Source organism: Pongo pygmaeus, chromosome 6 (assembly GCF_028885625.2).
Source record: "Pongo pygmaeus isolate AG05252 chromosome 6, NHGRI_mPonPyg2-v2.0_pri, whole genome shotgun sequence".
NCBI lineage: Eukaryota > Metazoa > Chordata > Mammalia > Primates > Hominidae > Pongo > Pongo pygmaeus.
The window spans coordinates 54,905,005-54,923,268 of record NC_072379.2 but is presented as its reverse complement, the minus strand read 5'-3'; the positions used below and the strand labels follow the sequence as shown (position 1 = coordinate 54,923,268).

General features: G+C 41.6%; 1 protein-coding gene across 2 annotated transcripts in view; it reads left to right on the top strand.

Annotated features, from left to right (window-relative positions):
• ITPRID1 (ITPR interacting domain containing 1) overlaps positions 1-18,264 on the top strand; it is a 104,986-nt gene that overhangs the window by 79,459 nt on the left and 7,263 nt on the right. For both annotated transcript variants that reach the window (XM_054494188.1, XM_054494189.1), the window contains exons 9-12: positions 7,974-8,056; positions 8,480-9,784; positions 16,969-17,096; positions 17,759-17,870. In XM_054494188.1, the coding sequence (XP_054350163.1) occupies positions 7,974-8,056; positions 8,480-9,784; positions 16,969-17,096; positions 17,759-17,870 (1,628 nt within the window). The remainder of the gene's footprint in view (positions 1-7,973; positions 8,057-8,479; positions 9,785-16,968; positions 17,097-17,758; positions 17,871-18,264) is intronic.

Here is an 18,264-nt window from a genome sequence, read left to right as displayed (position 1 = left end):
GAGTAGTCCTGTCCCAAGCAGGGAGTCCCTAATTGGGAGGGTAAAATTTATCTCCATGAAGACACTTGTGTGCTGAAAATGGTAATTTCTAATTAATATTAGTATTAACCATGATTATTAATAATGATATGAAGATTGAGTTATAACAAATAATATTAATGATGATGTCCTGCAGCAAAAATTTACATATAACATCATGTAGCCTATATATTATTAGAAATATATTATTGGATATTATCCTTATTGCAACCCCACAAGTAACATAGTATTACCATATTCATTACTTTCCCTATGAGGGGACAGACTCAGAGAGAGTAAGAGGCAAGCTCCAGATCACACAGCCTCTAAGTAGGAGAGTCAGAATCGGACCCCAGTAGAGCAGGCTTCAAATTTTCTAGATGGTTCAGCATGGAGCCTAACTAGATTTCAATAGCATCCAGTGTACAGAAGTTGACCCCCTTGAGCTATGGGATAGGCAGGATGGGGGAACCAGCAGTCTAAGGAGGCATGAAAAACATTGTGCAGGGCTTGGTGGTGGTGAAGGATTCCATTTACACAGCTGGTTTGGAACAGGATTCAGCCAGCAATAGAGTGTTTAGGTGATAAGATCTAGCTGGAGGAAAAGGACTGGTAGGTGCCAGGTGGGAAGTCAAGGCCCCACTGGAGCAGAGTAAGGAAGAACTGTGGCTCCTTCGGCATATTGGGTGCCTAGGGAAAATGCCACGGGTAATGAGACGTCTCAAGTTCCCCCAGTCTCGGCTTAGCTAGCTGAAGGAACGGGGTGGGGTTGGCCAGGCGTGCTGGTACCACTTCCATTACTCTTGCCGGATGTCATATTGCCTTCCCCAAAGGCAATGTGTTACATATTAGGTGTGATATATTGTATTACATATTAGGTGTGAGGGTGTGGGAGTGATAAACGATGTACATTTGTATTTGTCTGTTTGTTTAATAATCCATCATGGCCATTCTGAGCTAGGTGATTTCTCATCCTTTGTCTCATTCAATTTCTGTGACCCTAAGGGAATATTTAGGATTTGGAAATCCTACATCTAGATGTGCATAGTCTAGTCGTTGAGAAGGTATTCTATAAGGAGAAAGGATTTTTAGCCTCTTGAAGAAACTAAACCATCAGTAACCTGGCCCACATTTTGCTTGGTGAATCTCTCAAAATGATTGAGATGCATGCATTTCACTTCTGAAACAAACACAAGATAAATAAGCCTCTACACCTGAGAGAACTATGCCCAATTCCACCATTTGGTCTCATCATTCAAGTGAGGTTCTCAATGTCTGATTTTTTTACTGCTTGAGTTTCAGACATTGGTTTGTTTTTTGTGCTTTACACAAGTACAGTTAATGAAAGGCAACAGTTATATCACAAATATACCTCTTTTGGAGGAAATTACTCTTCCTACCTTTTAGGGACTCTTTGTTTGTAGTTGTTTATTTTCATTTGGACCAGTGTATTAGGCCGTTCTCATGCTGCTATGAAGAAATACCTGAGACTGGGTAATTTATAAAGAAAAGAGGTTTAAATGAGAACGCATGGACACAGGGAGGGGAACACCACACATTGGGGCTTGTAAGGGGAGGGCGGGGGTCAGGGGAGAGCAACAGGAAAAATAGCTAATGCATGCCAGGCTTAATACCTAGGTGATTGGCCGATAGGTGCAGCAAACCATGGCACAAGTTTACCTATGTAACAAGCCTGCACATCCTGCACACGTACCCTGGAACTTAAAATAATTTTTTTTAAAAAAAAGAAAAGAGGATTAATTGACTCACAGTTCTGCATGGCTGGGGAGGCCTCAGGAAACTTACAATCATGGCAGAAGGCACTTTTTCATAGGGCAGCAAGAGAGAGAATGAGAGCTAGCAGGGGGAATGCCAGACGCTTATAAAACCATCAGATCCCATGAGAACTCACTCACTGTCACAAGAACAGCATGGGGATGGGAAATCACCCCCATAATTCAATTACCTCCCACCAGGTCCCTCCCATGACATGTGGGGATTATGGGAACTACAATTCAAGATGAAATTTGGGTGGGGACACAGCTATGCCATATCAACCAGACTGGTATAAACCAGCCAGCACATGGACAAATGGGCTCTAACATATCACTCTGTCCTAGTGTTCTAACGTATAATTTCATCCATTCATTGTAAGAGGGTTAATAGCAATCATTGCATATGAAGCTTATATTCAAGAATAGTAACTGCTTGGAGATTGTTTGAAAAGTTGAAATAATAATAATGATGTATGGAGAGTCCTTCACAGTTTGTTGTGCAAATCTTGCATCAAAACATATAGAAAAAGCAATAGGTTCCAAAGTCTGTCTTGTCCATCTTTTACCAAGGCTCAACCTCTTCTGCTGAATATCTTTGGTTCCCCTAATGCCTATATAGTCTGGGAGTGGGAGTGAGAAGTGGAAGTTAGTCCTGTCTCACACTCTCCTATCCCATACTTTGTCTACTGCAGAGGCCTCTGGAGTACTAACAGGCTGTGTGCCCAGAAGCACATAAAGGGAGCTTTTTTTTAAATTTTTATTATTATTATAAGTTTTAGGGTACATGTGCACAACACACAGGTTTGTTACATATGTATACATGTGCCATGTTGGTGTGCTGCACTCATTAACTCATCATTTAGCATTAGGTATATCTCCTAATGCTATCCTTCCCCCATACCCCACCCCACAACAGTCCCCAGAGTGTGATGTTCCCCTTCCTGTGTCCATGTGTTCTCATTGTTCAATTCCCACCTATGAGTGAGAACATGCGGTGTTTGGTTTTTTGTCCTTGTGATAGTTTGCTGAGAATGATGGTTTCCAGCTTCATCCATGTCCCTACAAAGGACATGAACTCATCATTTTTTATGGCTGCATAGTATTCCATGGTATATATGTGCCACATTTTCTTAATCCAGTCTATCATTGTTGGACATTTGGGTTGGTTCCAAGTCTTTGCCATTGTGAATAGTGCCGCAACAAACATACATGTGCATGTGTCTTTATAGCAGCATGATTTATAATCCTTTGGGTATATACCCAGCAATGGGATGGCTGGGTCAAATGGTATTTCTAGTTCTAGATTCCTGAGGAATCGCCACACTGACTTCCACAATGGTTGAACTAGTTTGCAGTCCCACCAACAGTGTAAAAGTGTTCGTATTTCTCCATATCCTCTCCAGAACCTGTTGTTTCCTGACTTTTTAATGATCACCATTCTAACTGGTGTGAGATGGTATCTCACTGTGGTTTTGATTTGCATTTCTCTGATGGCCAGTGATGATGAGCATTTTTTCATGTGTCTTTTGGCTGCATAAATGTCTTCTTTTGAAAAGTGTCTGTTCCTATCCTTTGCCCACTTTTTGATGGGGTTGTTTGGTTTTTTCTTGTAAATTTGTTTGAGTTCATTGTAGATTCTGGATATTAGCCCTTTGTCAGATAAGTAGATTGCAAAAATTTTCTCCCATTCTGTAGGTTGCCTGTTCACTCTGATGGTAGTTTCCTTTGCTGTGCAGAAGCTCTTTAGTTTAATTAGATCCCATTTGTCAATTTTGGCTTTCATTGCCATTGCTTTTGGTGTTTTAGACATGAAGTCCTTGCCCATGCCTATGTCCTGAATGGTATTGCCTAGGTTTTCTTCTAGGGTTTTTATGGTTTTAGGTCTAACATGTAAATCTTTAATCCATCTTGAATTAATTTTTGTATAAGATGTAAGGAAGGGATCCAGTTTCAGCTTTCTACATATGGCTAGCCAGTTTTCCCAACACCATTTATTAAATAGGGAATCAGGAAGTTCGTGTGGAAAAGTCTTCAGGATGGGCTGCCCACTCAACAGGTTATTAAGCAGAGGTGCTCCCATCAAAGTGTGCAGGGCCATTTGCATAGTACTAAAAAAACATTTAAAGTTCTGCATTGAGCTTTTGAAAGGTTACTGCAAAAATCATCATGAATTTTGTACCCACAGTTGATATAAGGAGGAAAACAGGTGGTATTTTTGCTAACCCCAAAGGAAACTGAAAAGTTTTAATATGGATTGAACTAATTATAACAAAAGCAGTGAAGTCTTAAATATTACACTAGTAAATTTCTTATAATAAATATATAGTGAGTATATGCTATTTCCTCTGACAACACTAAACAGCTGTTCTATTACTCAGGTTAAAGGCTCTATAAAAGTCGCACATCAGAGTTAAAGGAAAATCTCTCAGGCAGCACCTTTTCTAACACTATTTGGTTTTATAATAACAGGTGTTTATGTTTGTAGACTCTTCTAGGTTTTTGTTATAAATCCCACACGACATTGTTAAATTTTTTGTTTAAATAGTCAATTATCTTTTTTAAAGATGTAGATAATAAATAAAGTATTCAATGCTTACGCATATGATTTTTTCTTTCAATACCCTAAAGATGTTACTCAACTGTCTTCTTACTTGGATTATTTCCAATGAGAAATCTGCCATCTTTATCTTTGTTAACTCGATATGTAATGCTCCTTTTCTCTGGTTGATTTTAAGGGTTTTTATAAAAAGTCATTGGCGTTGGGTAATTTTTCTTTCTTTTGTTTTTTGTTTGTTTGTTTCTTTGAGATGGAGACTTGCTCTGTCACCCAGACTGGAGTGGAGTGACGCAATCTCAGCTTACTGCAACCTCCACCTCCCAGGTTCAAGCAATTCTTTTGCCTTAGCCTCCCAAATAGCTGGGATTACAGGCACCCGCCACCACGCCCGCTAATTTTTGTATTTTTTAGTAGAGACGGGATTTCACCATTTTGGCCAGGCTGGTCTTGAACTGCTGACCTCAGGTGATCTGCCTGCCTTGGCCTCCCAAAGTGCTGAGATTATGAGAGTGAGCCACCGCGCCCAGTAATTTGATTTTCATGTACCTTGGTGTAGTTTTCTTCATGTTTCTGGTGCTTGGAGTTTGTTGGACTTTGTGAAACAAACTTTTCTTTGAAACATTTCTTCAAAAGCTTCCCCTCCTCTTTGGGATTTTTCAGTTACCTATACCTGAGGCTACTTGCACTTGTCTCATCGCTTGCTGCTGCATTTTCATTCTAAAAGTATTTTCTTTTTTTAAATCTCTATGTTTCATTTGGGATAGCTTCTTATGACCATGTCTTCATGTCACTAATCTTTTCTTCTGCAATCTCTACTCTGCTATATATATCCAGTATAAATTTTACTGGAGACATTGTTGTTTTCATCTCTAAACATTCAATTTGGGTTTTTTTTAATATCTTGCATATCTCCACTTAACATAGTTCATCTTTCCTCTAGCTTCTTGAACATACAGGATATAGTTTGGTTTTTTTTGTTTGTTTGTTTTTGTTTTTTTTTTTTGAGACAGAGTCTCGCCCTGTCTCCCAGGCTGGAGTGCAGTGGCGCGATCTCAGCTCACTGAAAGCTCTACCTCCCGGGTTCATGCCATTCTCCTGCCTCAGCCTCCCAAGTAGCTGGGACTACAGGTGCCCGCCACCATGCCCAGCTAATTTTTTGTATTTTTAGTAGAGACGGGGTATCACTGTGTTAGCCAGGCTGGTCTTGAACTCCTGACCTCGTGATCAGCCCGCCTCGGCCTCCCAAAGTGCTGGGATTACAGGCGTGAGCCACCGCACCCAGGATATAGTTTTAATAAATGTTTTAATGCTTTTTCTCAATTGATAATTCTAAGATCTGCATTAGTCATAGGGTGGTTTCAACTGACTGATTTTTCTCCTCATAATGGATCATATGTTCCTGCTTCTTTGCACACCTATTATTTTTTAATATATGCCAGACATTTGGATTTTACCATATAGATGGTAGATAATACTATATTCCCATAAATATGCTTTTGCTTATGTCTTGGACATAATTAAGTTACTTGGAAACAGTTTAATTCTTTCAGGTCTTGCTTTTAAGGCTCATTAGGTGGGACCAGAGCAGTGGTTATTCTAAGGCTAATTATTTCTTACTCCTGAAGCAAGACGCTTCTGAGTATTCTACCCCTCAATGTCTTGTGAAATAGGAAGTTTTGCATCTGGCTGGTGGGCGCATTCCCTATTCCAGGCTCTGGATGAGTACTGGGCAGTGTTTCCCCTGATCCTTTCTGATGGTTCTCTTCCCAGCTTTTGGTGGTTTCTCACATGCGTGAGCTCATCAGTACTCAGCTGAATACTCAAGAGAGACCCTCTAGAGTTCTCTCTGTGTGCAGCTCCTTCCTCTCCTCTATGTGCCCTTTGAACTCTAGCTGGCTTATTCTTTTTGGACTCCTAGCTCTGTTTCCTCAGCTTCAAGTGTCTGCAAGGCTCAGCCTGGGTTCCCCCTTCTTATGCCAAGACCTGTAAACTCTCTCAAGGCGCTAAGCTGGGTAACTATAGGGTTCACATCACTTGTTCCTGTTTCTCAAGGACTGCTGTCTGTAACTGTCTGAGGTCCATTGTCTCGAAAACCATTTTTTTTTTCACATATCTTGTCTAGTTTTTCAGTTGGTTCGGGTAGGAGGAAAAATCTAGTCTCTATTACTACAGCTTTCCAGAAGCAGAAGTCTCATTTAGATCTATGACTTGCAAATATTTTCTATTTTTTTACCCTTAACTATGTAACAAGAGGCAATGGCTAGGTCAAAAATATGCATTCTCAAAATTTTGCTCAAAGTTTCGCAATCTCTCTAGGATTGAGCTATTTTAAAATGTATGCCCTCTGATTTTTAGTTTTTAGTTACGTTTGAGGCTGAATTAAATAATATGAAGTTAATGATGTTTAATTATACAAAATTGAGCTGTTACTTTCTCTTGACTTTGGCCTCAGGCTGAGGTAGCTGGGGTTTGGGCTGAGTTGGCCACCTCTGGGACTGTCTCCACTTGCTGTCTTTGCTCAGACACATGGACCGTTAAGGCTCTCAGGGATTGTTGTCTACAGGGAGAAGAATGATGCTGCTCTTGTGAGTGGAACTGTCCTTCAAGGTGAGGTCCAGCAGAGATCTAAGCAGAGGCTGGGATCATTTGCCTCCCTTGAACTCTTCGTCAGCAGTTGTTCAAGCAAAGGCAAATCCCCTATTTATCACTTAGGTACCAAATATTCAAGCATTGTATCTATGGACAATCAACTGTTTCCTCTTATTTCACTTCCCAGACACATACCTAATCTCCCAGGACAGACAAGGCTCCTCCCTCTGCTCCTTGAATTCTAAGGAGGCCACCTTGCAACCCCCCTCCTCCTGAGAGACTTCCTATTAGAGCCTATACTGTGGTATAACTGAAAGCATTTCTCATTAAAGAAGAGAAAAAAAATTCCATAATTTAATCTTTAGCATGGTGACACGCTGGTAGCCAACTATTTCCCCCACAATATATAACAATATTTATGTAAGAATCTACAGATAGATTTAACATTTCATGGATGCTCCTGTTTACAAAGTCATAACCTGCCCACACATGACTTTGCCCTTTCTCTGCCTGTCCCAGCCTCTTCTGGTGACAAGAGCAGTGATCTAAAACACGAGCACAAACTTGTAGTCATAGAAACAGTCCAGCTGAAGCTAGCAAAGGGTCCTTATCCAAACTTTAGTAAAAAGAACAAGAACATGTATATATATACACACACAAATATATAAAATGTGGTCTTTTATTATTTTATTAGTGTGGCATTTAAGGCATATGTGTTTCCTTCTGGATTTTCTTTCGCTTAGTAAAGATTTATCTCACAACCATATTGTTATTTGGTTTTGAGAGACATTAGTTTCTCTTCCTTCGTTTCATGTTTTATTCTTTGTGTCAGGAAACCAGTGATGCAATTGTATCTGAACTCTCTGACAATTGAGAAAAAAAATGTCCTTGGAATTCCCTCATTTGTTTTTTCTTCCACACAGTGGGCATTTCTGCAGGATCCATGGTGTGTCGGGCACCTAGAGGAGTTGATCCCAGTCCTGCTGGCCACATGTTTTCCCTTTAATAACCTCAAGACCTCTTTCATTCTGCAGGTGCCAGGGTAGACAGAGCAAATAGCTGCCAGTCTGACAGCAGCGGGTTCCTGGAGGAGCCGCTGGAACCGCTGCCCCTCCAGGTAGGAGGGTTTGGAATAGGGCCCTGTTGCTCATCCCTAACATCCCACTTCAGCCCTATCAACCAGGCTGCCACCCGAACCTCACTCACAGCTAACTCAGAAAAAGGGATGTTTTAAATCAAGCCACAGTTGGAAAGGTTGAGAAGCCACAAGCCACCTGCACCCAAGGGGCAGGGGATGTTGGAGTCATATTAGACAAGGTGCCAGAAAGTGTGGCCTTCCTTTCCTTTTGATTTTTCTAAGCAAGGAAGCTGAGCCTCCTAGAGAGGAGGACCTTGGCAAAGTGGTAAACAGATGCAAAACCTGATGTTGCAACCCTTATCTCCTGACTCCTAAGGCAATGACAAGAAGAAAATCTCACCTTAAACCTATTGCCTCCTCCACTTCCTGACCTGTTTCCCTTTGTCCTGGTTTCCCCTACAGATGCCTTCCTTGCCAAACAGCCAGAGTCCTGCTGAGAATGGAGGTAGAAAGCCAAGAGATCAGAGCCACAGCTTAGTATCATCCCAGGACTGTCAGCTAGAGTCAGATGGGCCAGATTCCAAGAGTAGGGCGAGCATGTCTTTTTCAAGCCAAGAAGCTAATGCCTTGGAACAAAGGGCCTCAGTATCTGTGATGGAGGAAGAGTTTCTGCTTGAGGCCATGGAGGGGCCACCAGAGCTGTATATCCCAGACATGGCCTGTGCCAAAACCACCACGAGGGGAGAACACCCAAGGAAAGACAGCCATCTGCGGCAGCTTCTGCCAGTGCCCCATGCTGAACATGAGGTCACCGAACCCACAGCCACTTCCAAATATGATCATCCTCTGGGGTTTATGGTAACCCATGTCACAGAAATGCAGGACAGTTTTCTGAGGCCTGAGGGAGCTGGCAAAATGCAAAGCCACCGCAATGAGTCTCAAACATCACCTGGAAATGATCTTACTCAAGACAAGTTCCTTCATGTCGACTCTGAGGCCCCACGAGAAGAGGAAAGCAGTGGATTCTGTCCTCACACCAACGACAGCTTACTGGTACCAGAAAGCTCATCACAGTTTGTCCCCAAGCACAGGGAAATCACACCTTATGCAACCGACCTTGCTCAAACATCTGAAAAACCCATTCCCCACCTCCATAAACTGCCTGGAGATCCTGCCCAGGTGAAGTCAAGGTCTGGTACTTTGGGTCAGATACTATCTAGGACAGAAGCTGAGATGGAAAACCTTCCTCTAAATACTGGCAGCTCCAGGTCTGTAACGACCCAGATGTCCTCCAGCCTGGTGTCGGCTGCTCAGAGTGCTGTGTCCTTGGGGACTGGTCCCAGAGGAACATCTTTAGAATGCACTATGTGTGATCCTGTTACCACAACAGAAACAAGACTGGGGACAGAAGCAAGACAGTTAAATGATGCTTCCATTCAGACTTCCGTATGCGAACCCAGGCCCTGGCATTTCTGTTCAGCTTCAAGCAACAAGGCCTTGACACATGGGCCCCAGCCCCTCACCAAATCTGTCTCTCTAGACTCAGGCTTCCCTAGTATCTGCCCAGTGGGCACCTGCCATGCTATACCTGCCCACTACTGCATCTGCTGTTATCACCACCCTCACTGCCACAGGGAGAGGCAAAGCCCTGGCCCTGAACCCTCAGTCTGTAGGCACTGCCTGTGCTCACTTACTGGTCACCAGGAAGCCCAGTTCATGACGACTTTGAAAGCCCTTCAGGACACTACAGTGAGGGAGCTATGTTCCGTAAGTGTTCACCCTGGCAAAGATGGAGAGGCAGATGCACCCACGATAAACACCTCAGGGATAATGTTCAGACTTCCTTGCTGGATGCAAGATCTCAGGGCAAACCTTTCTATTTTAAATCATGAATAACATTTGTAGAGTGCTTTATTGTTTATGATATAGTATCACACATTTCTTCTTGATACTTCCAATCAATCACCTTTAGAAATAAGCAAAGCAAATTTTATTATTAATCGTCATTCTACAGAAAGGAAAACTAAGGGGTAGAACCATGCATTCATATGTCTAAGGTTATAAGCATTAATACATCTGTAACTCATCTCCCGTTCTAGCTGAGAAGTTCTGTGTCTTAAATTTGTTTAGCTATATAATCTTGCACAAGCCATTTAATCTTTTTGTAAAATAGGGAGACTATTCATGCACTGACACAGGATAGTTTTAGGATTAAATAAGAACCCTGTAAAGCACTCAGCCCAGCATGTGGCACATGGAAAGCTCTAGGTAATGTTAATTGTGTGGGTGTGTTACTCTTGTATGTGTTACTCTTATAATCAATTTTTGTGACTGTTTTACATTGTTCAGGTCTTGAACTTAGAACTTCCCACATCAAATAGAGGGGCTTTTGGTCTACTTTTGCTGAGCCTATTTAAAGGTGGACCCTATAGTTACTGAGGACTAAATGGCTCCAGCCTTCTCAAGCCCTTGATTAATCAGTAATTGTTTAATGAGCCCTTCCAGTACCTCCTTTTTAGCAAGTTTTCAAGGTAAGAAATGATCTAGGCTTTCAAGGCCAGCCATTGATTAAAAAATTAAGACTATTGCACATAAAACCACTTGTATAGAGAGTTGAAAAGGTGAGGGGGCTGGCACAGAGAAGGCAGGTTGCAGCTATTCAGAGCGGGATGAAGTGGAACCACGATTTACTGAGCACCTACTGCTTAGTGCCTGCTGAGTTACCTTCCCATTCTCTTAATTCCACAAATATTTAGTGAGTGCCTATGCTGACCATTTTCTGTTATGTCATTTAACCTTCATTTTAATCCATTCCATAAATATTTGTTGGGCTCCTAATATATGCCAGGTCCTTCCTCCTTTATAGACAAGGAAACTAGAACTGAGAGAGTTTAAATAATTATCTCAATGCCTCCTAATGACTAAGTGGGAAGTCCAAATTCAAATTCAATTTGGGTAACAGTAAATTGCTTGACATTACAGTCTAAGCAAAGAAGTGTCCGACTTTAAAATATCTAAATCTATGTTAAGTGTAGAATTAACATTAGAAAGTGATTATCTGAAAGATAAAGCAAATTGCTACTTGGCCTTTCAATGTATAGAAATCACGTTACATAAATGTGATGTAAAGAGAGTGATTACAGGAAAGTTTAAATAATTTATCAGATCATTTTTTAATTGCAAGACTCCCAGGCATTTGGAATATTTTTATATGAACCTAATATTAATGAGAGTTGAACAGGTAAGAGAAAGCTTCATTTAGGCATAGTGATCAGTTCTAGATATATTCTCCAAAAGTTCAGTGGAAGAAAAGAACAAAACCTAATGTATGCTGGGTTGTTCTTGAGTATCAAAAGACCTTGGTTCAAATCCTGGATAACAGTAGGGTCGTCATCACCATAACCATCACCACCACCACCCACCACCATCATCATTATTATCATCATTATTTACATCATTTATTGAGGGGATTTTAAATGCCCTAAGTAAATGGTTTTCAACTGGGGATAATTTCCCACCCCTGAACTCCCAGATGACATTTCGCGATGTTTGGAGACATTTTTAGTTGTCACAACGGGAGGCGGGTGGTTGCTACTGGCAACAAGTGGGTAGAGGCCAGGAATGCTGCAAAACATCCTAAAATACACAGAACAGCCACCACAACAATGAATTCTTTGGCCCAAAATGTCAATAGTTTCAAGTCTGTAAAACTCAGCTCTAAGAGAATAAACATTTACTCGATCACATAGTTTGTAAGGGAAAAATGTTAGGGATGAAAGATAGCTGGAGAAGGTAACATTTTGAGAGGCTGTATGGGGGAAAATATTAAATCCTAGAATTAGGTACTCCAGTTTTCACAAAGAAAGGCTGGTTGTTGGTCTAACATAGGAATGCACATCCTGAAAAAAGATTATTTTTCTAATTTACATTTAAGACAAGCATTACAAAGGTTTTAAGTCATATTTAGTTTTATATTTTGTTAAAAACAACAAAATTGTGTTCAAAACTCCAGAAGAAATGGTTTTTCTCGACCTGTTTAATCCATCAGGCAAACCACAGCATCCAGAGAGCATGACTGGTCAGTAGCACAGCCCAGTGAGACCATTAGTGTAAAAGGTTTGAGAGTCTGGGAGGTACTAGGGGGTGTCCTGATGAATTTGCAGGAGCATGGTTCTGGGGATTGAAAGCGCTAGTGGGCCTCTAGCACCTGGGAGCAGATTCGCAGGTGGAAGGATTGCAGCTTCTCAGAGGAAGGTAGGCTGGAAAGAGTAAGAGGTGGCCCTGGGGAAAGAGGCACAGGAACCCAGAGCCAGATTCATCATGGTAAGGACATTATTCAGAATAGGAGCAGAAGATTAAACCTGGGCCAGCTCCAGGGTGACCAAGTGTGGACCCAAGCTCTTCTTATTCCTCCTGCCCAGTGTCAAAAGAGGGCTTTGGGCATGAGTAGCCCCAGCTGTGTGGAGAGATGTGGCAGCTGGAAATAGATGTTCCTCCCAATTTGACACTTGGGCATATCAGCACTTCTACAGAAAACAGGGAGGCTTTGTGGCCCATTACGCTCAATAACTATCCTCAGATGTGGATAGATTTTAAACAAGTAGGAGTTTGAATGGGTGTGAGGGCCACCATCCGAAAGTTTCTAATGCCTTGTCTCCTATTGCCTTCACCTTCTTTCCTCTTAGAATTTGCAATTATACAAAAAAAGGTACTTTTATATCCAGTTGATTTGGCATCATATACCTGCTGAAGTGGATGCTATATAAGGTTTTACCAGATGACAATGAATTTCCCTTTATTTACATCCAAAGAAATAGAAAAAAATACACCCAAAGGAAACAATTCAAACATACACGCATATACGTGTGCATATTTATACTCCTATGCAGGCATACGTATGCACACAGGCACATGTGCTGGAAAGCAAGCGGAAATAAGAGACTGCATTCCTCCATGAGAGAGGCCGCTTAAAGACATTTAAAGCACAGAGAACATCTACTGTGCGTGCAGCAACATCTACTGTGAGTGAGCCTGGGTTTGTAAGGCCTGAAAAATGTTCTGAAGAAAATTGGCTTTAAATTAGATGCCAAGTGCAGACAGGGCTAGAAAAAATATTTATGAAAATATTAACAGGACATAGCTCTTGGACTAAGTGAAGATTATAAGCAGAGGTGGACATTTCTTAGAAGACAATGGGAGGCCGGGCATGGTGGCTCACGCCTGTAATCCCAACACTTTGGGAGGCCAAGATGGGTGGATCACCTGAGGTTAGGACTTTGAGAACAGCCTGGCTAACATGGCAAAACCCCGTCTCCATTAAAAATACAAAAAAAAAAAAAAATTAGCTGGGTGTGGTGGTGTGTGCCTATAATCCCAGCTACTCAGAAGGCTGAGGCAAGAGAATCACTTGAACCTGGGAGGCAGAGGCTGCAGTGAGGCGAGATCATGCCATTGCACTCAAGCCTGGGCAACAGAGAGAGCCCCTTCTCAGAAAGAAGAAGAAGAACGAGAAGGAGAAGGAGAAGAAGAAGACGACGAGGAGGAGGAGGAGGAAGAAGAAGAGGAAGAGGAAGAAGGAGAAGGAGAAGAAAATGGGAGTTCTGAGCAGATGTTGAAACTAAGAGCAATTTTAGGTAAAGGACTTGAAGACTCAAAAACATCATTATCTTACCCCCTCTAATATAGCAATATATAACACTGCAGAGAAACATTTGACTAATTGATAAATGCCATTTTTGTGGCCTTTTTGGGTTGTCTAGGGTAATGATTTGTTGATATAATTAAATTTTCACATATAAGTGAGTCCTTTGCAATAATTCAAAAAAAATGGTTTGTTGGTATAACTAAATTGTTATATATAGGTAAATTCTTCAGGATAATTTGTTAATTTTAAAAAGTGTTAATTCAAAAAAAATTCCAGAAAAGAAAATGAGATCTATCAGAAATAAGATTTCTGAATATTAGAAGTGCCTCCATATTGTTTATGATTTAGTTTTAGAGAAAAGTAAAAGTATACAAATAAGAAAAAGTAATATGAGCATATTCCAAGTGAAAATTCATTGTCTTTTGGTGATGGTGCTCTTAAACCATTGAAGTTAAAGTTTGTTTCAATGGGTTTGGGTCAGTAGAGCAGAACTTGCATTTGGTATTTGGGTTATAATCAAGCCTTTATATTGTAAGAAAAAGAAGAAAAGTTCAAAACATTCTATTTTTGAGGGTTTTTATTTATTTTTTTCTTACCTACAGTTTTCTTTATTATGAAATCATTTCTATACTTAAATTCTAGGGCTAAAATGTTTTTTTCTATGTTTCCAAATGACCAGAAGATGGCAGCGTTTCAGAGTCTTCCACATCCCTCCATTCTTAGAGCAAACACTCCATCAGTTATTCCCAAACCCAAGCACCGCAATCTTATACCTTTCAATCACAAAAGGCTACCCCAAAATAACTAGATAAGCATAAAATTCAATGTTTATGATGTTCAGCCTATTTGAGCACTACACTTCCATGATCCTGGCGTCACTGTCCCCAGAACTTTGAAGTGAATTTGAACCATTTGGGAAGTCTTGGTTACCTGATAGGAAGATACTGGAACCACTCAAACAGCTCGCTGCTAAGGGACAAGCAACTTATCCTTGTGTTCAGCTATATTGTGGTCCCTGCTGTGACTCAGAAGAAAAGAAATGAACCAAGAGACAGGTTTGAAATCTTACTGCCATTTTTTGACAACAGACAAGTTAACTAGCCATTCTATGTCAGAACACGTATCTATAACAGATACCCTTCGTGGTCTACAAGATCTTTTCTGGTCTTAAGAGCCATGATCTAGCATTCCTGCCAACATCAGTATCACTTCAGAGATTCCCTAACTGGTTCAAATTCACTCACATTGATGCAAGAGTAATTGGAGAGCTTTACTATGCAAAATACGTTATTCAGTATAAAAATGAGAGGATAGAATCAAAACCAAACTCCAAAACCAAAATATGGAGAGTTTTCAATATAAAAACATTACTCTTAGGAAAGTATTTCCATTATGACAATTCTGGTAAAAATAGCTGTCAGGCTGCCAGGATGTTGGCCATGTGGTTTAGAGAGGAAGGGTAAGAAATCTCAGACTTCCTAGAAACAGGGCTAGAGGAGTCCACCTAGCTGTAAGGTTGGTTTCCATGGAAGGAGGGAGAAGAGAAGGTTAAAAAGAGCCAGCCTGCAAAATCAGTTTCCTTTAAAGAACATCACAGAAGCCCCACAGCATGCTCTGTGTTCCCATCTCACTGGCCATTGTCTCTACAAGGAATGCTGGGAAATGTAATTTTTTAGCTAGACACATGGCTGTCTCTAAAGTATTCTCGTTAACAAAAATAAAGGAGAGAAAGATTGTGAGTAGTCAACTAGCAGCCTCTGCTACGCTGATTTTGGGAAGGGGTCCAAGCCTGTGGGTCTGATAGAGATGGCTTTAGGGCCCAACAAGCATTAATATTACTCAAAGTCAAATGGTTAGTGGCCCTGGAGTTCTGGGTCATGGATTTCAAAGCATGATCCCACCCAGGATGCAAAACAAAGGGGATAGCTGGTAAGAACTCATCAAGTCATCAGAGTGCCGGCAAATGGACTGGGCTTAGAGGTGCCAAAGGTAAATAGCTTTAGTTAAAGCCATGAAAACAGATTGTGTTCAGCAACTACTGACAGCAGGGGAAAGAGCTGAGCTCCACTCCAATTTGTGCAGAGGTGATTTGTGCATTCTAAAGAGAGAATAAGGGAGGGTGGAGAGTAGGGGCTCAGTAGAGTCAGGAAAGTGAAAAATCACAGAGAATTGGTCCATGTCAATGCCACTAGACCAGCTGTGTTTGTGAGCCAGCAGTAACTGAAGTTAGGATTCTGCCCTCCCAGAGACTGGGGACAGAGGCCCAAACCTTCCAGATGATTACATTTCAAAGGAATGGCTCTCAGGTCCTTGAGAGAGACACTTGCGAGTTGTAAGAAATACATATTTACAATTAATTATAATCAACATTTAATAAAAACTCTCAGAAAGGGCCTATGTCAGGTGTTGGCGAAAGCAAACAGTGAATTTTCCTGGCAGCCTTCAGATTTCTCAGTCAGGCTTTTTAATGGGGGATGGGGAGGTTAAGGTCATCCCAGGGACACAGCCTCGTGCTGCTGGGAGGCAGACTGGAGGGTGGTCAAGTCTGTTAGTGGAGAGTTCCGAAGTTCTCAGGAGCTGCAGGAATGTATTTAAATTAGAAAACCAAGGCAAAGGCACAGCCTGAGAGAGAAAGTAAGATTTAAAGGATGACTACATCAGGAGCAATGGGAAGGATTAAAAGCGTAGACGAAGTTCAATTCTAGATTCCAACTCCTGGAGATGACAGGATGCCTAACATTTGCCTGCCTTCCTCAGGGTGGGCGTGTTAGGTGGATGAAGCTGATCCTGCAGATTCCAACCTCCAGGACTGTGACTAAGCAGGACTAAGACTAATAAACATTATTCTAAGCAGATTTTCTTTAATCAAACACATACCAGCTGAACAGATGTGTTCAATGTTATTGATACTCAGAGTGAGGCAGTACCCAGCAACAAAGTTAAACAAGATTAAACAGACTCAACTTCTCACAAACCCTTACTCTGGCCCTTCCCCTCCTCTCTTCTACCTACATCCTTGCATCCCTACGTCACCTAGGCCTCCAGACTGCCTTCCAGCCTCTGGGACATAATGATTGTCACCCAGAGGTCACCCAACAACAGCTGCCCTTCTGTCGCAGATGAGCACTGTCACTAGTTGTTTTGTGAACCCAAATATTGGGCTCTTCCTATTCCCTCCCCCTTATATTAGCAGTAGGGCCTGTTTGGGAAAAAAGTGAGCCCAAATGGGAAGACAGGCTCCACCATGGTGAGCTCTTGCAGAGGATCAGAGAGGACTTTCTTCTCAGTTCTTTCTCATTGTTCTCAGTGCACAGTCCATGAGATGGAAGCCATGAAGACGATATGCCAGAGTTTCCGGGAGTATTTAGAAGAAATTGAACAGCACCTTATGGGACAGCAGGCCCTCTTTTCCAGGGACATGTCAGAGGAGGAAAGGTAATTACCTAAGGGAGCCATAAAAGTAAGTACCAGCCCACACACCTGGAGCAAGGAAGATAATCAGGGCAGGACAGATGAGCACCCTGGAGCAGAGCTAATGAGAAACCGGCCAGCTTTTCCTTTGCTTTCTTGGTCTTGTTCTTGCTTTCTCAGTGGGAGTCTGTGAGAGCCATTTGCTAGATAGCAATACTTATTCTTGGAGAAGGTCAAAAGGCAGGCAGTCAGGGGCATTGCCAGCAGGATGTCTTTAATCAATAGGATGGGGCTCGTGCAAATGCAAATGTGAGAGTTAAGAGAGTTTCGAAAATCTGCATTGGGGCTGGGGATGGAAATCAGATTTAACTGTAAAGGGAGGGGCATACGGGTTCTTCTTGGGGAAATAGAAGTGTTTTAAAACAATAGTGGTGGTGATTACACAATTTGGGAAATTTATTAAAAATTATTAAATTGTGCTCTTAAAATAGGGGAACTATATTATACTGCAATAAAGTTTTTTTTTTTAAGAAGACAACCTTAGTAATGTCTGCAACTGACACCAATAAAGATGACATTCTCTTTTAAGAAATTGCAAAGGAAGAACCTATATTATGAGGTGACAATGGAAGATTGCACCTGGGAAGGATTGTTAAATTTGGTTGTTTTCTATTATTTACTTTCAGGGAGGAGGCTGAGCAACTGCAAACGTTACGTGAGGCCCTGAGGCAGCAGGTGGCAGAATTGGAATTTCAGTTAGGAGACCGGGCTCAGCAAATCAGAGAAGGGATTTTACTGGTATGGGTGATGGGGTGTGGAGTTTGACTATATCCAGCCTACCACAGGAGAGGCGCATTAAATGAGAAACCCGATTGTGCAATCATTTCAGAATCTAGGTTTACATGCCAACACCTTCATTTTAAGTATACAGAGAAGTACTTTGGTTTGCGCAAGGGTACACAGCCAGCTGATGGTGATTCTGCTTCAGAATTCAGTTCACCTGTCATACCAATCTTCCCCCTGCCCTGTACATCATAGAGAAGTCGTATTAGCCCATTTTCCAGATAAGAATAAGAATCACAGGCACAGTGAAGCTCATCTTTGGAGCCAATATAAGCTAAGTCACTATCCGAATCTGCTGCTGGCTCAAAGAGCCCATTCTAGAGAACTGACCACCTCATAATGCCTAGCT